Source organism: Rousettus aegyptiacus, unplaced genomic scaffold, assembly GCF_014176215.1.
Source record: "Rousettus aegyptiacus isolate mRouAeg1 unplaced genomic scaffold, mRouAeg1.p scaffold_m13_p_10, whole genome shotgun sequence".
Classification (NCBI taxonomy): Eukaryota; Metazoa; Chordata; class Mammalia; order Chiroptera; family Pteropodidae; genus Rousettus; species Rousettus aegyptiacus.
The window spans coordinates 29,444,024-29,467,645 of NW_023416285.1; the positions used below are offsets into that span (position 1 = coordinate 29,444,024).

General features: G+C 34.3%; 2 protein-coding genes and 1 pseudogene across 4 annotated transcripts in view; all 3 read left to right on the top strand.

Moving 5' to 3' along the window:
• Positions 1-8,029, top strand: part of SLC9B2 (solute carrier family 9 member B2) — a 49,097-nt gene extending 41,068 nt beyond the window's left edge. The window contains exon 13 of the mRNA XM_036227651.1: positions 7,936-8,029. The gene's annotated coding sequence lies outside the window, so the exon portion shown is untranslated. The remainder of the gene's footprint in view (positions 1-7,935) is intronic.
• Positions 8,030-8,131: 102 nt separating this feature from the next.
• On the top strand, positions 8,132-8,250 carry LOC118609003 (annotated as a pseudogene).
• Positions 8,251-11,121: 2,871 nt separating this feature from the next.
• LOC107517892 (sodium/hydrogen exchanger 9B1-like) overlaps positions 11,122-23,622 on the top strand; it is a 35,791-nt gene continuing 23,290 nt past the window's right edge. Inside the window, exons 1-6 of one of the 3 annotated variants that reach the window (XM_016159046.2) lie at positions 11,122-11,236; positions 12,747-12,804; positions 14,629-14,764; positions 16,989-17,159; positions 18,381-18,523; positions 19,725-19,852. In XM_016159046.2, coding sequence (XP_016014532.2) covers positions 11,160-11,236; positions 12,747-12,804; positions 14,629-14,764; positions 16,989-17,159; positions 18,381-18,523; positions 19,725-19,852 — 713 coding nt within the window. In that variant the 5' untranslated portion in view covers positions 11,122-11,159. The remainder of the gene's footprint in view (positions 11,237-12,746; positions 12,805-14,628; positions 14,765-16,988; positions 17,160-18,380; positions 18,524-19,724; positions 19,853-23,622) is intronic. The other 2 variants (XM_036227652.1, XM_016159048.2) reach the window with 2 other exon arrangements.

Below are 23,622 nucleotides of genomic sequence, written 5' to 3' on the forward strand. Positions count from 1 at the left end.
TATTCTTCCCTTCCCTGCCATCAAAACAAAGCATTTTCTTGACCCTATAATCACACAATAACCGTGTCTACTCCTAAAACAAGGGAGAAAATAACTTTCAGTCTTTGCTGAGAGGTCTACACCATGCTGAATGAAGATGGGAAAGGATTACGATAGAAAGAAAATTTCGTAGTTGGTCACCCAAGAAAGAATTGTAATTTGAATCAGATCCTAAATGATAATTAAGGAGAGAGATACTTCCGATAGAATAGCTTTGGGGGTGAGGGGGAACATGGAGGCAAAAAGGAGTATAGTGTGTGCCGGAGTAACAGTTGCTTAGAGTATCAGGAGCAAAATTAGAAAAGGGCCGTTTGTCTTTCTAAGAAGTGTGGACTTTTCTCCAATAAGTTTTTTTCATCTATATTTTAGGAAGCTTGGGGATTCCATTAGTGGAACCTTTTAGACCACCTTTGGGACTGAGAAACCAAAGCTTGAAGGGCCCTCCTTCAAGCAGAGAAGCTACTCCTTTGTTTCATATGAAGGTTTCCACATAAGATTTCGTGGGAAAAATAACCAAAGGGTTTATATTGATAACAGGATATTGAATGTTTACTTGGTACCAAGCCCTGTTCCAGACACCTGCAATGTTATCATTTTATTTATTCTCACACTACCACTTCCTTTACAGATGAGTAAACCAAAACTCCAGATTATATATTTGCCTGCGGTGCTATAGCTATAAAGTGGCAGCGCTGAACTTTAAGCCCAGACAGCCTTGACTCCGAAGACTATGCTTTTTTGTGATACACTATATTTAAGCAGACCTAGGGGAAACATGATCTGACTTTTGACCAGTTATTTCCGGCACTGCAGCCCCTGGCGCCGCTTTTTTCCTAGGGTCCTGTGATGTCAATTCTATGCCTGGCTTTGACAACTCAGTAGGTTATTATTCAGTGGAGACGTTGAATAGGGTTAAATAGACCTAAAACACACCAGGCAGTCCAGAAACCTCGCGTCCGCAGTTGGCTGCGGCTGCGATGCCGGTCAAACCGCCGCTAGCCCCGCCCAGGCCCCGCCCCGCCCACCAGCCCCCCCCCCCGCGCCCGGCCCCCCCCCCGCCCCCCGCCCCCCGCCTCCCGCAGAGCCCGCATCAGCGGCCCCCAGGCCCTCGCGGAGGTCGCGTCTTGGCGGCTTTTACCGCAGAGCAGCGCGCGGGCTACGGCGGTTGCTGGGCGCCAGCGCAGCTCCGGGGGCAGCGGAGGATGCCAAAGGTATTGTAGGTAAGGTCCGTTTTTCTCGATTCTCTCCCTTTCCAGGCCCTTGGGCACGACAAGTCTCATCTCTCGTGGTCATTCCCTTCCGGTAGCCCCAGGAACGCCCTTCCTCCCGCTTCAGTTCAAGGGAGCGAACCCCTGGCTCTTGCCAGACGCTGGGGAAACAGACACAGACCTTTTCCTCTCCTCTTCCTGACTCATTTCTTGACTCCCTCATCCCTCATCTCTCTTCATTATTCTCTCCCTTCCTCTTGTTTCTTTTCATTTTTCAAATACTCTTAAGTAAGAAAGGCCTGCCAGTCAAGACTGACTGTAAAATGAATGTTATTAAGCGCAAACTATTGTAACAATGGCGACTACCTGTAAATGAACCTTCACATGCTCCCGTGATGGGAGATGTGTTCCAGGAATGTGCTGATCCAGGGGAGGCTCACCACCTCGCCCTACGCCCCTCACCCCACCTATTTCTGTTGGCTTCATCACAGTGGACAATTTAGGGCATCTACTACTTTGTACTTTAGATGAGTGCTTTGGAAGGGTTAAGGACCTTTGTTGTACATACGTGTCCTGTGTTAGACACATCATTCATGAGTCCTCATAAGAACTCTTCAAGCCCATACCAAGTCCCTGACCTCCCTTCTGGTGTGTCCTATAGCTAAGAAATGTCATATGGTGTGTGATGGAGAGTGGCGATTGGTCTGAGTGCCATGAGGCAAGCCACAACCCACTTCCTATATACAGGTACATAGCATTGTTATTTGTGCAACAAGGTGTAGAAAATTAACACTTATTTCTGTCACACCTAAAGAATTCATGCCCCCAAACATTTAGTCACTGTGTGCCTAATAAAAGGGAATTCCTATTTATTGCCACCTGGGAGTACCAGAATTTATACTGCTGTTTTTGTCAGTTGGCTTTCTCCTGTCATAAGCTCCTTCCCATGATCAAACTAAAGAAAATATATAAAATAACATATAGTAATATATAAAATAACATTTTTATAACCCTTCTCATTCTGTACATTATTTTCATATTCATCCTGATTATACACTTCTGTGAGATAGAGTTGGTTAAGAAAACTTCATTTTACCGAATGAAGAGGGACCTGAACAGAAATGAAACAGTACCTAGAACAGAGTAAAGTATACATTCAGTAAATATTTGTTGAAGGTAATGAATGGATGAGATTCACAAGGAGCCATGTCTTATTTGCCTATGTATTTCTGGACCCAGAGCTAAGTCTAGCAGTTGGCAGATATGAGTTAGAGAAGTTGAGTGACTTACTCAGGGACAGGCATTCATCAAGTATTTTTAGGGCATCTGCTACTTTACTAGGCATTGTGAATACAATGGTATGACTAGCAAGATTCCTGTTCTCATGGAGCTTAAATTCTAGTGAGGGAAGATAGAAAATAAACAGGTAAACAACATATGAACAAGAAATTTTTCGATAACGGTAAGTGCAGTGAAGAAGTAAAGCAGTGTGATATGAGACTGAGGGAGAGGTTACTTTAGATTGGTTAGGGAAGGCCTCTCTGAAGAGCTAACATTTGTCCTGAAACCTCAGTGACATAAAAAAAATCAAAAAACAAACAAACAAAAAAACAAGCATAGAAGTATTTGAGATCAGAGCATTGCAGATAAAGAGAACTTGAATTGCAAAAGCCAGAAGGTAGGAAAGAGCTTGACTTTTTTAAAGGAACACTGTAAGGACCGCTATGGTGGGAACGCGGAGAAAGTGGTACAAGATGAGCTTGGAGAGGTGGGTAGGGCCAAATCTTGGGCTTTGATTAGGCCATTGGGGATCTGCCCATTGAATAAGTTTGGAAATTATTTAAAGTGGATAAGAAACGAGTAGGGAGTTTTTTTAAAAGGAGTGATATAATCTGATTTACATTGTAAAAAGGTTTGTTCCACCTGTTAAATGGTGAATGGATTATAGGGGTTGAGGAACAAGATTAGTAGCAGAAGACAATTGCAGTAATCCAGGAAGCCATGGCAGTAGTTAAGGATAAAGTGGTGTAGATGCGAGGGCGGTGAGATATCCTTGAAGACAGAGCCTACAGACTTGATGTTTTGAATACAGGGGTGAAAAAAAGAAGAGCTTGAGTGGATGGTTGTACCATTTACCAAATGGAAAAGACTAGGTAAGAAAATGTGTGTGGGGAAAGGGCGAGGGGCATTTTTTTTATTTTATTTACCTTAAGTTGTATATCTAAAGTAAGTTCTGAGTCTTGAGTTCTACGTAAAAGACTCATCAGCATGTAGAAAAAACTACGTAGGAAAAGAGTGTTCATAGCCAGCATTCTAATGATTAGAGGTAAAGCCGAGGAAAAGAAGCAAGCAAAAGAAATGAAGGAGGAGCAACCGGTGAAGTAGGAAGAAAACCCAAAGAATGTGGTGACTTAAAAAACAAGACAATGAAGCATAGCCAATGGTCTTAAAACATGCTGAAAGTAGAATAAAATTATCTGACCATTGAATTTTGGCAAAATGTAGTAGTCATGTGCCTTGACAAGCACTATGCAGAGCAACTATGATGTGAAGAAGTGGACATAGCATTGTAAACATCTCAAGATATTTGACTATGAAAAAGAGCTGAGGCCAATGGGAATGGTCCAGTCAAGGGAGGGAAGGTGATTATAAGAATGTGTATATTTTAGAAGTGAAGTCTTTGAGAAAACAAGAGAGGATGGGATTCAGGGAATATGTAGAAATGTTGGCTTAGGAACATCAACATAAAATTTATAGTAATGAGAAGAAAGCCAGTGAGTATAGGTAGAGATGCAGATAATATGAATAGATTCAGTGATTAGAAGGTGAGAGAGTATCAGCCTGATACTTTTTCTCAATGAAGTATAAAGTATGAGGCAAAATCAGTAAGAAGAGATGAGCTATGTTTAGATAAGAGATTTAAGGGATGAAGAGAAGGTAGAAAAAAGTCATTTGGGAGGATAAACATCAATTATACTTGTCTTAGTCTGTTCAGTCTGCTATAATAAAAACACCAAAGTATGGTGGCTTAAAAATAAAAGAAATTTCTCACAGTTCTACAGGCTAGAAAGTCCAAAAGCAAAGTGCTAACAAATCCATTATCAGTTGAGGGCCTGATTCCTGGGTAATACATAAATGGCTGAAAGGGGTCAGGGTCCCTTTTATAAGAGCACTAAACCCTCATGACCTAATCACGTACCAAAGGCCCCACTTCTCACGTTGGTGATTAGGATTTCAGCAAATGGATTTTGAGGAGACACAAACGTTCAGTCTGTAGCAATATTAGAGAAGCATAGTAGCATAACTGGGCAGGATCAAGTGACCATTTGAAATTTGGGGTTTGGGGTGTAGATGGCTGAGATGGAAGAAAAGATCATATGAGCCAAGGAGATCAAGGAACTGAAAGACCAGAGTGTTAGATGGGAGACTACTGGGGTATTAGTGGTTAAGTTAATAGCTAAACTAGTCTATGAACTCAGATATCCTGACTTTCTAGCTCAGTGGGTTACCATTTTACTGAGAAATGGTTCAGAGCCTTATTCTTTTGTGCCACCAGCTTTCCAGTTAACATTAAGAAAATATTGTGACCTGATTTTTTTCTTTGTCTATGTATCCAAATTCTAGACTTTCATAAGCTACTGCTTTGTCTCGCTTGTCCCTATAAAATTTACCTGTTAAATTTTTCTGCTGGTCTTTCTTTGTTTTTTTTTTAAAACCACTTTTATCAATAAATGTTTATTGAAGTACAAAGTCTACCTCAAATGGTAAAAGGAAGATGAAGGATGAAATCTGAGCAACTAGATAGATAGTTGGCTTCATACGGTAAGATAGGAAAGTCTCTGAAGAAGAAATAGATTTGGTAAAGAAAAGTCTTGAGTTAAGTTGTGTATATATTGCACTTAAGATGCTTATGAAGAACATCCGGTAGAAATGTCCAATAAGTAGAGGAATGTGCTAGTTCGAATCTCGAGAGAGTTTCTCTAGTCCAGGTTCATCAGCATGGTGGTCTAATTGAAGCCATGGGAGTAACATAAATTTCTTAACCCTTTTCTGGTTTAGAAGAAAAATAAGTGCAGCTTGCTTATTGCCAGTGTTAATTTAACGTCACACGTGGGAATGCTATGTTTTCTAGGATTTGACATTTTCAGCAATCAAGAATTACTATATTTTGTAAATGGAAATACCACTACTAAAAACAGAATGCTATAAATAGAACGATGTCATTTGTTCCCAAAGACTATCAATATACCAGAGTGATGCGAAAATGACAATAAAAGCAAGATATTTCATGCCAAACTTTGGGGGTAAGATTAGGACTATAATCCGCCAGTTATCTCAGGGTAAACACTGCAGCCACAAGCATCACCGGCAAATATTCTCAGAGCAAACAGGAAATGGGTTAAGAAAAGCATATAGAGTGAGAAAAGAAAGTGTAGGGCAGAATCCTGAAGAGCCCCAACATTTCAGGGATGGATAAACGAAAAGAAGCCTGTAAAGAAGAACAAGAAAGGACAACCACACAGGTAGAAGGAAGATAGTGTAAGTGACACAATGATGTGACAATTCAAAGAAAGAAGATGACTTCTAATATTGTGGTGTACCTTTCAGGAAACTTTACTTGGAATAACACTTAAGCAATACATATTGTTTACAAAAAAAAAGAAATGCAGTGGGAAGGTATTCCAAGCAAATAAAACCAATAATACATGGGAGAACAACTAATAGTTTAATTTAACTGAAAGGTGGAGTCAAGAGACCTAAAAAGAAAGCTGACAAGATGTTCTATGTCTATGCTGTGGAAAACCTTGGATTCTGGATAAATTAGTAACTTTATTCCATAGGTCAGGAAAACTGTTGTATTTGGTGCTAAGGGAAAGACAAGAATATAAAACATGCTCTGAACCCTGGAATACATTATTGTGGAATATTATATTGTATAAACAATGTCTAGGTACCTGAAAAGAACAAAAATTCAAGATAATATCTGATTAATGAAAACAAACACTAAATACTATAGTAATTTTAGCAAGAGTCAATTTGAATTGTAGTAGTAGTTTAGCCCAGATTGTCCTGACTAAAAAATAAAGCCAGCTACTCATCATCTTTTTTAAAAGCTGCTCTAACTTGAATGCTCTTTATCAAGAATATTCTTGATAAAGAATATATCTCTCTCAAATGTAATTGTTCAGAAAAACTTAAATGTAGTTGTTTTTACTTGATGATCTTTGATGTAAACTAAAAAAAAAAAAAGTTCTTTACCTGAAAGGCAGCAATAGTTCCAAAGATCCTAAAGCAGCATATACTCATGAACACAGATATTGATGCATTTACTTTACCTTACATTCATTTAATAAGTATATGTTAAATGTCTATTGTGTGTCAGTGATGTATAGTGACTAAGGGCATGTAATACATTTTGAAAGATACCTGAATTCAAATTCCAGTTCTGCCCCTTTCAATGAAAGGAAAACAGTTTCAGTCTTACTTAGAATAATTTATACCCAATTCTACATTATAATTTTTGAAGACAGTATCAGTTATTATGTATCCATTTGTTAATAGTTAAATTTAATTGACATTTCTAAAATGTATGGTGGGGGGCGGGGTGGCGGCTAGATACGAAGTATTTAGCTAAGCCACAAAATGAATCGCCCACATTTAGGCTAAGAATTAGCCATACATTGTTTGTTGAATGAATGTGTCTCTATTGCACAACATTGCTTCAAAAGGATAACCTTCCCCACACGCACATTCCCCCACCCCTCCCTACTCCTGGCCCCAATACAGTATACAGTTCAAAAACACACAGCAGGGAAAGACAAAAAGTGTTTCTATTAAATGATATACATATATATGTACATCATATTAACATGACATTCCTATGCAGTGTGCTTTGGTATTCTCTCGCCTTGTTTCTTAGTTGGTCCATAACAGAATGGAAGCATAGACAAAACTGATAAAGGCCTTAGATTATCTGACATCCTCCCTCCCTACCCCATTTTGTAGGTTTGCAATTGAGTTATGGAGAGGCAAAAACAAGAAATTTTCTCAATATAACATAGCAAATTAAAAGCAGGAAGCCTAGTTTGTCCAACTTTTTACAGTACTACACTGTTCATTATTAATATATACAAAGAGATTCTAATAAAAACAAAAATAGAACTTCTAAATCTGTCACAATTTTTCACAATGTTAAAAGCAAAGCTTAGCAATATGATAATGGTGTATACTTCTAATAAAAATTATCTATTGAATACCATAGCTTTTGCTACGAACTATGTAAACATCCCACTTTAGACCCATAATAGCAAGATACATGTGTATGATTGTATGTATGTATACATTTATACTCTGCTTCATTCCAAAAAGAATTTTAAGGAGCTTATTAAAATAAATATATAGCATAAAAAAGATTAAAACAGAGGTGATCATAAATGTAAGATACTAGAATATAAGCAATGAAGTTTTCTTTTTGTTAGTATACAAAAAGCATGCCACGATTTCCAGTAAACCCAGATTTAGTTGGCTACTGTCATATTTGATTCTGCTTTCTCTAGCTATGAGCGTGAAGTAAGAAAAGGAGATGCTACTATGCCCATTAAAAGATGATGAGATATTGTAATTTACCCAAAATCATACAACTAGTATATTTCTGATTTCAAAGCTCTCATTTCTTCTGTTATGCCAGCTATCCAGACATCGCATGAGAGGACTCCCGACAGAATACAGTAACTGCAACACTTAAATACCTGGATTACTACAATTACTTCTGAATTATACAGGTGAGCGTTTGCTTTTATCAGATTTATTTTAAATAATTGCACAGAGCTGTTCCCAAGATGTTTTTCTGTCAAGAAATTGACCCCTTAAAATGAGTTAAGAGAGTCTATGGCCATACTACTTTGAACAAGCCTGACCCCATTTGATCTCAGGAGCTAAGCAGGGTTGGGCCTGGTTAGTACTTGCATGGGAGACCACCTAGGAAGACCATGTTCTGTAGGCATAAGAAATAAAAAAATAAGGGATCGTAAGCTGACAAGGTCCTCGCAACCTGTGAGGTTAACCAAGGGTTGCCTTGCCTAAGGAAAAAAAAAAAAATGAGTTAAGAGAAAGATAAAAATGTCTGAGTTTAATTAATCTTCATTTTAAAGTTAAAAATTTATATTAAGGAAATAAGCATTTTAAAAATTAGATAAGTGAGAAAGCAGTGTCCAGGGGAAGAGAGAAGTCCAAAGGAAGATAAAGATAAGGAGATATCTAGAGCGAAGAAGAAAGTGGTGTATTAAAGAAGAGGGAAGGGAGCAGTGGGGAGAGAGCTAAGGCTCCTGTATCCTGTCTAGCCAGATTCTGATCTCTACATTACTTAAGTATCTGTTTTTTTCTTCTTAAAGTTCCTCCATTAAAATTGTCCCAAAAATGTATCTCATCCAGGCTCCTGGTTCCTCAGAACTTCCATTCTTTAAATTTTTGTTTTATAGGAATGACACCCTTTTCTAAGTTCTCCTGTTGATTCCTTATATGTCTTGTGGAATAATTATTAAGGATCACGTTTATCCCATAATCTGCGTCCTTCTTAATGTATTAGAAAAACCTATTCTTGGTGTTAGAGTCTCTTACTCTTCTACCAAAGATGCCTTTCTTGTTAACCATGCAGAATGTTTTTGTCTTGGTTGTCATTTTGAGTATCTGACATTTTTTATTATCAATTCACTTGATGTTTATTCCATAAATATTTATTGAGTACCTACATGTGCTATGTAGATCAAAGGTAAAACCAGATATGATCTCTCCTCTGATGGAGCTCACAGGCTTCCAGTTCCATCAAAGATGGAATAGGCTTAGGACAACCTCTTTTCCACTGTTCACAACCAAAAACTTTAGATAACATGCAAAGAGCAACTACCAGAGGACTGAAAAGTAAACAAAAGCAGGTGGATTGTGAAGGGGAGTCAAACCCACAAGGGTGAATTTCTCTTGTGTTCGCACCTTTGACCTGAAGGCAAGCCCCAGTCCCGCAACTGTGTAAGGATAGCACAAGAGGCCAACATGAGAAAACCTGTATTTATGGCCCGAAATCTGGCAAAACGGGCCCTATAGTCCAAAGAAAGTGTGAGGAACCTTTGTTGTTATTGTTGTTGATATTTTCCTTTTAGAGATTTTCCTTTACTTTTGGTATTACGGACAGCTAAGACTCAGAGAAAAACCACATCTGACCAGAGAACCCAGAAAAAGAGACCATGAGAGTGGGGTGTGGGTGCAGACTCAGGAAGGGAGAAAGTTAGAAAAGGATTCCTTAATTCTGTGTACGGACCTAACTGTCTTGGGTCATCTCCACCTATGCATGCATGAGACAGACCCAAAACAGCATAGCAATGGCTTTAAGAACTGAAGTAAAATCAAAACAAACAAAGAAAGAGAAAAACACTGTCCATGTCAGACTAGCCCCTGAGTGGTTCAGTTTTAAGACAGACCAAAGGCTGTATAGCAGGGGTCCCCAACCCTCGGGCCACGGACCAGTTCTGGTCCATGGCCTGTTAGGAACTGGGCCGCACAGCGCGTGAGTGGCGGGCCAGCAAGCAAAGCATCAGTTTTTGCAGCCGCTCCCCAGTAATAGCATCAATGTCTCAGCTCCACCTCAGACCAACAAGCATTAGATTCTTAAAGGAGCATCGGTCCCTGGTGCCAAAAAGGTTGAGAACTGCTGCTTTTTAGCCACTCTTACTTAGATTGGAAACAGTGCCCACAGAAAGTTAAGAGAGAGCCCATGATCTGCATGTAACCTAGTTAATTGCTTGCTAAACAAACAAAAAAATTTAAATATTCTTCAGAGGATTTTAACTGAACACAAATTCTACACAATAAAATGTTATACTCCAGAAGTATTTGACCTGTAAAAAACCAGGAAATGATTGTCTTACTGGAAAAGAAAATCAACAGATGCCAACACAAAATGACACTGACTTTGGAATTAATCAGACAAGATGTTAAGCAGCCATTGTAACTATGTTTCATGTGGTAAAGATAAGCATAGTTAAAATGAATGAGAGGATACTCATTCACAGCAGAAAAATAAAAACAGTAAATGGGAAGCAAGTAAAAACTTTTGAACTAAAAAATACAGTATCTGAAATAAATTCGTTGGATGGACTAAATGACAGATTGGGACTGAATGAGGAAAGAATCCATTAACCTGATGATAGATAAGTAGAAATTTTCCAATCTGAAGAACATAGTGAAAAAAAGATTAATAAATAAAATGAATAGAGTCTTGAACACCTGAGGGATACTATTATGGATTTTACAGCCTAATGAGGAAAATGCATTAAACAATCACTTTAATAAATATATAATTACAAAAAGATAGATGTTCCGAAGAAAACGATTGAGGTTTTATAAGAGCATATGAAAACTGGATCTCACTTAGCCTAGAGGCAGATGTGGTGGCATTAATATTCCTCTGAGGATGTGGCCCTTGCACTAAGGAATAAAAAGGAGTTAACTGAATGAAGGGGATATTAGTGGTGGAGAGTATTTCAATTAGGAGGAAAAGGAAGTGTTAATTCCCTGCAGAAGGAACCTGGCAATTTCAAAGAACTGAAAGGATATCAGAGTTGTTAGGAGTTATAAAAACTGGATGGGAGATGGTATGAAATTAGGCTAGAGAGGGAGCCAAGGACCACAATGTGCAGGATCCCGTAGGTCATTGTGATGGACTGAATGTTCGTTTCTCCCCAAAATTGATATTTTGAAATCTTAACCCCCAGTGAGATGATATTAGGACTTTTGGGAAGTAATTAGGTCAGAGGGTAGGTAGAATCTTTATAAAAAGATTTGTGCTCTTCCTTATAAAAGGGACCCTAGAGGGCTCTCTAGCTCTCATTTTCCTGTGTGAGGATACGAGAAGTCGACAGCATGGAACTTGAAAAAGAACCTTCAGAAGAAGCCAACAATGCTGAAACCCGGACTTTGAACGTCCAGCCTTCAGAACGGTGAGGAATCAATTTCTGTTGTTTATAAGGCACCCAGTTAAGGTACTTTGTTATAGTAGTCTGAATAAGACTTCTCAACTTAGAAGTCCTTGCTTTCAGTTATTATGTGTACCACATACCAACTCCACTCTTAGCAGATATATACAAAGAGTATTGAGTAATTGCAGGCACAACTATTGCTTGACACAGTGTCAAGCAATATTTATTCATTTATTCAGACTGCTTTTCTATGTTTTGAAGTTCTAATGCATGTCATGCTTGCCTGGATTCCAAGTCCTGCTATCCTAATCATGACGTAATTGCAGATCTTAAAATACACTGCCTGGTTTCTTGATGTCTCTGCTTGTATGATATTTGGTGTTATGTTTGTCCGCCCCTAGTTCGTCTGCTGAGTTATGACTCATAGTTTCTCCTCATTCAGGTCGCAGTTCATATGTCACCTTGATCACTGTAATATCATCTTGTTTTATTTTCTTCAGTACTTAATTACAATCTGAAAATATTGCTCGTCTCTCCCCTATCCCGCAACAAGGATATAAGCTCCATGAGAACAGAAACCTATATTTCTGTTTTGTTTTTGTTTTGCTGCTTTCTCTTCAGAGTTCAGAGAGTGTAGACATTCAAAAATTGAGTGGATGAACTTTGTGCCCTGACCTCATGGATTCATGTGCCCTCTAATTTTTTTCATCAAATTTAAAATATAAATGTTATTTTCTGTTAGTCATAAATTCAGTTATTATTTCTTATGGGATTTTATACACTAATATTTTACTTTATTAAAGTGAGGCAATATATGTAAAGCACCTAGCATATGTAAGTACTCAAATTTTAATGTTCTTTTTCATTAAAAATTTTCATTATTTAAATTGCTCGCCTTTTCAAAAAAAAAGTATAGATACTTGAAATACTAGGGGAATTGGTCTTATCGAATACCTAAAATTAAAGTTGAAATCTTTAATTTTGTTCTCAACAGTAACTCAAGAATTGAATGATATTTTTAAGGCAAGTTACTCTTTCTACAAAGGCAGCAAAGATCCCAGAGAAGGTAGAAAAAACAGATATTTTAAAATAAAAGTTTCCAGACCTTATTCTCTGGATGTGGTTCTAGTTCATTCCTTCTTTTCTAGTTCATTCTTAATCAAAATAAAACCGATGCAGGAATGTGACTAAAGATAGAGTAAATCAAAGGTGGAAATGATCTCAAGCATGATATAAAGAGCTGCGTTTTCTAATGTATGCTTTTAGGATATGGCTCAGCATTATGAACTATTTAAAAAGTATTACATTTTTATAAGATAATGGTAGTTTTTAAACTTATGCACCTGACTTTGATTAATAACTTTAAAATGGATCCTAAAACTGTTTTGACTATAAAGATATCTGACTTGGCTATGATACAATTTTATGATTTGAAAATTATTAATGCATTAATTCTACTTAATCATATTTGTTTTCAGATGGATTTATAATCCTGTTTTTTCTTTCAAATTCTTTTTCTTTTATATATTAGTATGTACACCACAGAACTTTTGGAGGATAAAAACATCCGATCATCTGTAACTGCTCAGGTAAAAACTTAAAACTATATTGTAATACATGACATAAAATTCAATCTGCAGTTAAGATTTATTTCTAAAATTTACTTATTAGGTTTTTTTATATGTCTGGTTATAAAATGAGAAGTGGTCATTTTAAAATAGCTAGTTTTAATAGGTCCTAAGAAATGAGCAAAAGGAATGAAAAGACAGAAAAGGGTGACTACAGATTATTTTGGAGAGGAAGAGGGCATTTTTAGGAATAATGGAAATATGGCTTATTATTTCTTGCCCTGTCCAAGAAAAACTGAGTAATTTAGACTACGAGAGGTAAAGACAAATCTAATATAGATACATTTAGATCTTACAGGCTTTTTGAATCTGTCAAAAATAACAATGGCTTAACAGATTTATATTTTAATGTTTTTCATGACATTTTATTTTAAATTTTGGGGATTAGAAGCAGCATTGATTAAAGATTCGTATTTAAAACTTTTCAAATTTATTTTTAAGTTAGCTAAAATGAACATTATACCATCTCACACCTGTTAGAATAGCTGTTATCAACAGAACAAGCCCAAGTTTTATTCTTGTAAGTGTATGGAGTAAGTCATTAGACCTTTTGTTTTACTAAATGATAATTGCTCATATTATAATTATAATTAAAAAAAAAATTTAAAATAGAGGTTTCTACAGTTCTTAAAGGCCAAAAAGTTTTTTAAATATTTAATATATTCACCACTGATTCCAATTACTATTTTTATCTCTAAAGACTTCATCCTAGTCTATGTCAATTTATTATAAATTCTGAAATAATAACACAATATGGTTTTTCTGTATATGACCTTTCAGCCACCCTAATCAAAATTCACCTTTGCGTGTTTACCTTGGCCCTTTTGTATAGTGACAGACTTTCTAAAAAAGGTCTCTACACCAGAATGCCAACAGATTAATCGTGATCAGGTTTAAAGAACTTTGGTCTTAAAGAGCTACATATTTCGCTTGCATTAGCTGCTGTGGTGCCTCTGTCTCCCTAGTCATTAAATGTTCCCTCTTCCCTTCCTTATTTGTCCATGATGCTCTTTGTTACCATTTCTTGTGATATTGTGATATTCTCTCTCCCCTACAAAGTATTATCAATACAAAATGTTGGCCTGTGTTTGCATGTGTGTTTGCTCTTGCACACACACACACACATACAAACATCATGATGACAGTCAGGTAAATTCAAAGATCTCTATTCCATTTTACTTAATGTTTTGATTTTTTATTTTGTTTTTTACCTTAAGAGAAGCTTCTCAATATTCTTGCAAACTTTCTAAGTCAGCAATTTTGTAATTAGACTATCATTAAAAGCCTGTAAGATCTAAATGTATCTATAAATAATAGTGGAAGCATGAACTTTGAACTTCTGAAGGCTTGATCTGTTTTTCTAATTTTTCTTTCAGTTTAAATGTGTTCATATTTTTAAATTTTACTTCCTTTTCAATTTCGTTGTATATTCATTCCACAAAAGTTTTGTTGAATAATCTTTAGTGTTACACTGAGGGGCACTTTTAATTATTCTACACAGTCTGTAGGCTCACTTTTTCAGTATGCATAAATCACAAATGAAAATGGCAGGGACTCAAGCCTGTAAAAGGGTAAGTCAAGGTGCCTTGCAAAACGCATGGCTATAACATCTCCATGTGTCAATATCTATCATATATTGATATATAAAGTATGACTATATGCTTTTATATGTGTAATTCTCCATGTTGACAATAATGAGTTTAATTCTGAGATTTAGTGGTTTTGTATATTCATAAAATTGTACAGAAAATATATTTCTTAAAAGATTTCTTTGTTTTACTTCAGATTCTCAATTATGGTAACACTAGTGTACATGAAGAAATTCAGGAAACTTTCTTTCCAAAAGAAGAGGAAATAAAACCAGAGATAGAAGAGAGTTTTTGTCCTCCAAAAGGAATGTTGAATAAATTTATTACAAATGGTATGTGAAATAAGAAATGTAAGTAGAGAGAAAATGAGAAATTTATTTGATAAATATTAAACCACAGGCTTAATCTGTATATTCCAGATATCAGCTCTAATATAAGCAATATGTGACAAAAGGAAATGGTTTTTTGAATCTGTCAATAATAGCTTAACAGATTTATATTTTAATGTTTTTCATGACATTTTATGTTAAATTTTGGGGATTAGAAGCAGCATTGATTAAAGATTCGTATTTAAAACTTTTCAGATTTATTTTTAAGTTAGCTAAAATGAACATTATACCATCTCACACCTGTTAGAATAGCTGTTATCAACAAAACAAGTAATAACAAATGTTTGAGAGGGTGCAGAGAAAAAGAAACCCTCATACACTCCTGGTGGGACTGTAAATTGGTACAGCCACCATGGAAAACATGGTATGGAGGTTCCTCAAAAAACTAATTGACCTACCATATGATCCAGCAATCTCTCTACTGGGTATTTACCCCAAAGACTTGAAAACATTTATCCAGTTATGGTTTTAATCAGTTCTGTAAATTTTTTAAGCCAATTATCTTCTCAAATATTGTCTCTTCTTCACTCTTTCAATTCTGTTTGTGGAACTACCATTAGATGTATTTTGTACCTTTTTCAAAACCTAAATATCTTATAATTTTTATCTCATTTTTTCTTTTTAAGTTACACCCTAGGTAATTTCTTTATATCTACCAGTTTGCAATATTTTTCTCTTCAGCTGTATCTAATCTGTTATTTAAGGTAACTGGTGATTTTTTTTAATTTCAGTAGCTTTTTAGTTTCTTTCTAGATATTTTATTTGATTCTTTTACATTGCTTCCAGGTATTTCTTTTCTTCTATCTAGTCTTTTTAAATTGTCTTGAATTTCTTTGAAAATACACATTTTATAGTATCTATGTACTAGTTCTATTAGTTGAGGTTTTTGGAGATTGAATCTCATTCTATTATTTCTTATTTTGTAAGTTCTTATCTTAAGTTCGGATTTAGTGTAGCTTTATTTTTGGGACTTTAGGCCATCTGGAATCAGGAGTATTTATTAGGCATATTTTGAACTAGCATCTATCAACTACTCTAAGGATAGTTCTATGGGAAAATACTTTTTATGGTAGGTTTAGGGTTTGGGGGTTCCCAAACCATGGAAGTCATATAAATTTGAGCCCTAAATATGTTAGTCGAGACCTATTTTACGTAAGAATTCTCAGAGGTGATTTTACCACTCAGAGGTCAGCTAAGACAAACAAACTGCCTTTAATCTTTGTCAATGGAATGATATTTTCTGGTCCATTATTTTACTAAGAGTTCAGTCCTTCAGCTGTCCAGTTTTGTGAAATAACAGTAGTCAGAGGGGAGGGAACAAGAATCTTAATTCTAGTTTCCTGCCGTCAGCGTGTCAAAATTCTTCTATTTTACCCTTGGCAGTTCTATGCAGCCAATAATGGGTCACAGCTAGATAATGCACTTAAGCTGTTTTAAGAAGCTGAAAAGGCATTAGAAATTATGGTAAGTGAATGTAGCCATTTAATTTGCAGATGGCAATTTACAGTGTAATCATCTGTCCTTTATAGAAATCTATGGATTCCCCTGTGAATAGGGCCTTTCCTTAGTATCTAGTTGCCAGAAACAAGATGTCTATCTAGTCCTTACCCTGTCTACCTCTGCTTCCTACACGTAATCTAAGATACTTTATATTCTCCCACAGACCAATTTTCCTTTATTTTCAGCCCTTACCCCCTTTAATAATTTATGCCAAATATCAACTGAATTATCCTTTTGATAGAAAGATTTACTCTGGTCTTGTTAAAAAATTTGGCACCCTGGCACTGTGATTTTGAGAATTCTTATTACTTATTCCTGATGGAAAAGCTACTTTAAAATATAAAACAAAGTAAATCTCATTATATTGCTGTGATATTTTTAAAATGTCATATATTATGAGAAATGGTTAGTACTTTAAAGGAGTCACATATAGTTTAAAAATATTTTTAAATAGAAAATTTATTTTATCCCATAAATTGACAGGTACTTTGGAATATATGTTAAACAGATATTTCTTCAACAATTCTAGCAAATGACATTAGTCTACACTAGGTATCATTATGTAGGACTGGCTATTAATGTGATATTTGATAAAATAGAATTTATCTTTTTATGTATATATCTGTCTGTGTAAATATACAGGTTTTTGTTGTTGTTGTTTTTTCAGGAGTTTTGCTTTTAATGGTATGGTGTGTAATCTGGTCAGTCGCAGGTCCTGACAGTCTCCCTGGTGGAAGTTTATTTGGACTGTTAGTTATCTTTTATAGTGCCGTAATTGGCGGAAAAATTTTGCAATTCATTAGAATACCTTCAGTGCCTCAACTTCCACCTCTTCTTGGTAAGGGTACAATTAGTTCTCATTTCTTTTTATGAAATATATGTAAATTATGAGCATATTCTAGTTGGAATAGATATCATTTAGAAATATTTCAATGTGATATGATTATATAGCTTGTTTATATATGTATGTACTCTATATGTGTATATAGTCCATTTATAGAAATATTTTCTATATATACGCACAAAGAACTTTTTCTAAAATATGTTTTTAAATAATTTAAATATACTCAATAAAAGATTTTTGTTGCTTTATCATTTAATAGGACATTTTTCACTCAATTTTAAGCGTATTATGGAAAAGGAAAAATTTGGAAAAGACTGAATTTTCCTGTAGATAACCTAACTCAAATACAATTACAACATCCAAATATTAGTGATTAAGCCACCAAAAGTTCTTATGGTTTTTGAGTAAGCTGTTTGGGCATCTCCACTATGTGTATTCATGGATGCATCATCTACCTGACCAGTGTTATACCCTATTTCTTCATTATCATTATTACATAAATCTCCAGCTGGACAGAGGAAAATTAGTGGAAGAACTTCTGTCAGAAGTGTGTCATATCTTCTAAGTATTCAACACATCCAAATATTCAGTATATTGTCAATAGGAAATCTCTCTATCTTATCTCTAACACCCTTTCTATGTCTATAACACCCTTTCAGGCCTCCTAACTATTCATTGAATCTTTTTTCCTCTTCTCCCAAACTTTTACTCTTGCCCTAGCTTAGGCTATTTGTTTCCAACTGTTCCATGGACTATGGTAGAGGCTTTTAATTGGTCTTTCCTCTAGTGTTATGTCTAATTCACAAAGACCATCACATAGAACATGCAAGACTCATTATGTCACTTCCTGCCTAAAACTTTCCCATCATGCCTTAGTATGCCAAAGTAGTAGGTGGTGCAGGGTGAGTGTAGCTGTTCACAATCTGACCCCTCCTGCTCATTCTCCCACTCCCATCCTTGTCCTTTACTGGATTACTTGTTGTACTTCATTGACATATGTCATTTCTTAACTCCATTTCTTTATTTCTGCTACCTCCTTTACTTGTATGTAACTTGCCCTTCACCAAAGTAATGAAAGACATAGTGTGTTTGAAGAGGGAAAATAAAACATTTGTGTTTTCTCTCTTGGAAAAACAAACTGAATTAGACATGATTTCTTTTTCTTTTCTTTTTTTTTTTCTTTTTTTCTTTTTTTTTCTTTCTTTTTTTTTTGAGGGATGTTACTGGCTGGTTTTACCATCAGGAATATTCCATTCTTCAATGAGCGTGTCAATATTAGTAACACATGGTCTTCAACTTTAAGAAACACTGCCCTTACCATTATCCTAATACGAGCTGGGCTTGGACTCGATCCACAGGTAGATTTCCAATTATAACTTGAGTAAATTACTTGAAGTATTAGAGGCTGGTAGAAAAGAAGCGGAAGAATTTTGCTATAGCTGTTTCAAGTGGAATCTGTAAACAAAACTAAAATAAAGAACAGAAATTTTGCAGAAATATTGGCACTTTAATTTCTACTTCTTGTCATTTTTATTACTGATGTGAAAAATCACTGTGATGTAAGATCTCTATTAGAGATAACCTTTAATTATTTGCATAGAGATAAATATCCCTTATGCACCATTTGTATTATTTGAAAGTTGTGGCTCTTGTATGGAGAATTATTTACTTTTCAGTTAACAAAGAATAAAGTCACCCCATAAAAAGTTTTTGCTTTTATTTCATTTTATTTTATAGAGATTAAGAATTTCAATAATATTTTTGTTTCATGAATTTTTCCCCACAGAAGTATATTTCCAATTACCTTTGAATTATTGTAAAAGCTAATCTTGTATACTGTTTCCTTAAAAATTACTATCAAGGGATCATAAATCTATTTAGATTTTTTAAAAAGACATGAATATAACAGCTTCTTAAATAGCTGTGGCAATATACAAGTTTAGAGATATTATCTCAAGAGCATAAATAATTATAGACAGTGATAACTTACTGTATTCTCCTGTTGAAAATTTGAACCAATAGAAAATAGAAAACTTTAAAGTTCTCCCTTTTAATTAATTGTTTAATTTTTAAGTGATTTTCTCTTTTCTCATGTTGATAGTTTCTGTTATAATTATTAAGCTAATCGAACAATTCATCTCTAAAAGTTAACCGATGGAAATAAATCTCTACTTTCATTATGCTATTTACTAGGGAGATTAAGGAAGATAGAACCAGTCATTTACAGAGAAATGTATCTCTTTTTATTAAATTTATTGAAGTGACATTGGTTAATAAAGTTATAGGTTTTAGTGTACAGCTCTATAATACATCATCTAGATCTTTTTTGATAATTGAAATACAGCAATGTTTTATAAAATGTGAAATATCTTATAATCCAATCTTTGATGACATATAAAATGATCTATAATAGCATCTCAAGCCCAGTGGAACAATCGAGGAAATTAGTTTAGTAAAAGCTTATTACCTAAAAAAGACTTTATATTTTAATATTTTCTTAAACAATTCTCTTTCTGGCCATTATGAGTTTGTCTAAATATGACTTTGTTTCTATTTCAGGCTCTGAAGCAATTGAAAAATGTTTGTTTAAGATTATCTATGGGTCCATGCCTCATGGAGGCATGTTCAGTTGCCGTTGTTTCTCACTTCCTTTTGAATTTCCCCTGGCAATGGGGATTTCTATTAGGGTAATTTTTTATCATTTTTTTCCTATGAAAATATTTAGTTAAAGATATTTCGTTTAAACTTACTGATATTCAGAATATTGTATAGACAAGCTTCTCAACAAAATCTTTTTTTACAGTGATAGAAAGCCCTAGAAATCGGTCAGAAGCAGAGCCATGTCCTAAATCTACTATATCATTGACAAACATGCATAGTTTCTAAATATTGAATGCCAAGAAAATTTACTTCATCAATTTATTGCTTCTTTCCTAAATTGTAATCTCTCTCTATTTTTTAACCTATCTAATGGCTTCTTTCTTGCATACTACATATATATATTATATATACATATATGTGAGACCGATTTTGAATAGGTATAGATGTTGTAACAAAAAGCAAGCAAACAAATAACTCTTCCCTAGATACAATGTCTATTACTTTCCACCATCCATTTCTCTTCGTGTCCAGATTCCTCAGAAAAATTGTCTACAGTCACTACCTCTGGATCTGAACTCCTCTCCATTTTTCAATCCATTTAACTTTTGTCTCCATTTATCCATTCCAATAAAATTTATAGCAAACTTCACCCATTGAAGTTCAAACGTCAATGAAACTTTTAAATTAAATTTTATATTAAATACCCAATGTATTTTCCTTTTGAAAAATTAAAACTTTAAAAATAAAAGTAAAAGGACTTTTGATCATGCCTTCAAATTTTAGTACCTATACTCCTACCCAAAATGATAACTCTTATGAGTTTATATAATTTTAGACCTTTAAAAATAACATTCCAGGCTTCTAAATCTCCATAGAGAAAAGAGAATTATTTTGTATATTTTTTATATAAATCATATCCCCTATCTGTGACTACTGTGTTCATATCCTTTCTCTATTTTTCTGTTGTTATTTTTCTCTTTCTTACTCATTATATCAATCTTACTCTGTTACACGTATTGCAAATATCTTTTCCCAGTACACCACTAGAGAGTTAACTTTGCTTATGGTGACTTTTTTAATCTAAAAAGCACATATTTTATGATTTTTAACACATAGAAAGGCCAATACATAAAACCATTCACTTGACCTTGAAAATCAAAAAAAGGGGCAAGACCGGTAGAGGAGTCAGAATACAAATGCTTTTGATATATCTAAGGGTTTTTAAAATGTAATCAAATTTAACAATATTTCTCTTTATGTTTAATGACTTTCTATGAGTCATCCAAATGGTCCTTTCTACCCCATGGTCACGAACATATTCTCTTATGTTTTATTCTTATTATTTTTAAATTCAGTTTTTAAAATTCTTTAAAACAGCTAGGATTTGTTATGTGTGGGCTCTAGCTACATGTTTTTCCACATGAATAGGTAGTGGTCTCAACAGCATTTATAGAAATGTCCTTTTTTCCCCCCACTGATTGAAAAGCCAATTTTATCATGTAATTAATCCAAGAGATTTGTTTCTGCACTTTGTAGTCTGTTTTCCTCCAATCTATTATGTCTATTTCTATGTCACTATTACAGTTTTAACTATTTTATATTTTTTAAAAATAGTGTCTCTTTTACATTGACTTGTTTTTTCCATTCTAAGCTCTTTTAGCTCAAATTAATTTTAGAATCAGTCAAGTTTAATGAAAAAATCCTGAATGGATTTTAATTGGCATAGCACTAAACTGATAAGTTAATTTGAAGGAGAGATAACATCTTTATAATATTGATGCTTTTTATCCACAAATGTGAAATATGTTTCCAATTATTCAAGTGTTACCTTAAGCACTACAACATTTATAATTTTTATAAAAGTCTAGACTATTTCACAGTTTTGTTCTCAGGTAGTTTGTTTTTTATTGATGTTGTGGATCGAATTTTTCATAAAATTTTCTAATTAGTTTCTTCAGATTACAAGAAAGCTACTAACTTTTAAAAATTACTTTTATTGAGGTATAGTTTATATACAATAAAATGGGCACCCATTTTTAATGAACATTTCTGTGAGTTTTGACAAATTTATATACTCATGTAACGCCCTGCACAATTGAAATGCAGTACATTTTTATTACTCCCCAAAATTCACATCCCACCAAGTAAATTCCATACTGGCCCCAGGCAAACGATAATCTATTTTCTGTCACAATAGATTAGATTTTTTTGTAGAGTTTTAAATAAATACAATTATGTAGTATATACCATTTTGTTTCTGGCTTCTTTTGTTCAGCAAGTGGTTTTTGAGATGCATCCAGATTATGACTAGTAGTTCATTTCATTTTATTGCAGAGTAGTGTTTCATTGTATGAATATACCACCGACCGTATCCATTCACTTTTTGGTGAATATTTGGATTGTTTCCAGTTTGGGGCTACTACAAATAAAGCTATGAATTTTTGCATTCAAGTCTTTGTATGGGCATTTGTTTTCATTTCTTAGGGAAATGCCTAGGAGCAGAACTGCCGGGCCACATGGTAAGACAAAAACTTCCAAACAGTCTTCCAAAGTATTGTATTTTATATTCCCATCAACAATGTATAAAGTTTAAGGCCATCCATATCTTCTCCAATATTGGGTATGTAGTGATATCAGGTTGTAGTTTTTTAGTTTTTTTTTCAAATATGGAAATTTTCAGCCATTATTTCTTAAATATTTGTCTTCCTTCTTTTTCCTCATCTACAGCTACAATTACACATGTGTTAATTGCTTGATATTATTCTGTATAGGTCCCTGATACTCTTATCAGTTTTTTTCAGTCATGTTACTCTCCTGTGCTTCAAGTCATGTGCTTCTTTTGGATGTATTCTATGTCTTCAGATTCACTGATCTTTTCTTCTTCAGAGTTCAACCTTCTGTTAATTTTATATAGTAAAATTTTCAATTCAGATTATTACATTTTTTAATTGTCGCAAACCATCATACACTTTTATATTTATTTCAGCTTTACTGAGAATAATTGACACAAAACATTATGTAAGTTTAAGGTGTACAATATATTATTTGATACACTTATGTATTATAAAATGATTGTTGACATAGTGTTAGCTATGAGAACATTTAAGATCTACACTCTTAATAGCTTTCAAGTATATAATGCAGTATTATAAAGAGAGTTATTTTTATTTTAAGTGGAAATACTCTAAATATAAAATAAAGTTTTGCAAAGCAAAACAAAAATATTTGTTAAAAAGTTTTCTTATTGAAAGTAGAAACTTGGTCATGCTATCCATGGAATGTTATTGTTTTTCTTCTAACATACATTACAAAGGGACTTACACAGTTCAATTATATGGGCAAAAGCTGGACAATGAAATAACTTTGTTTATGTAAGTAGTATGAACTGAACTTAACCTTATAATGCAGAAGAAAGGAGACAAAAATTATAGGTGATTGTTATTTTTGCAAGTAGTTAAAATGAAAAGATTTTCGAAGGCTTTTGTACAACTGAGAAAATTGAACAAGACATAGCAAATAAGACACAAAATCTCATTTCCTCAGGAATACACTAATTACTTATATTATGCCATATCTAAAAGTAAAATACAAGCTTTGATGTTTGTCTCTCAAGGTTATTTTGTTTGCGGATATTTTTTATTTTTTATTTTTTGTGCCTCCCACTAACAAAAAAGAAGCTTTCACTGATATATTTAAGAAATAAATGTGATTTTTTCCCCTTTCCTTCCTTCTCCTATAGCATTTTTCCAATGTTCTTTTCTTTAATACTTTGCTTTTTAGAGCAAATATAGGTTTACGACAAAATTGAAAGGAAGGTACGTAGATTTTCTATATAAACCCTGCCCCCACACATTCA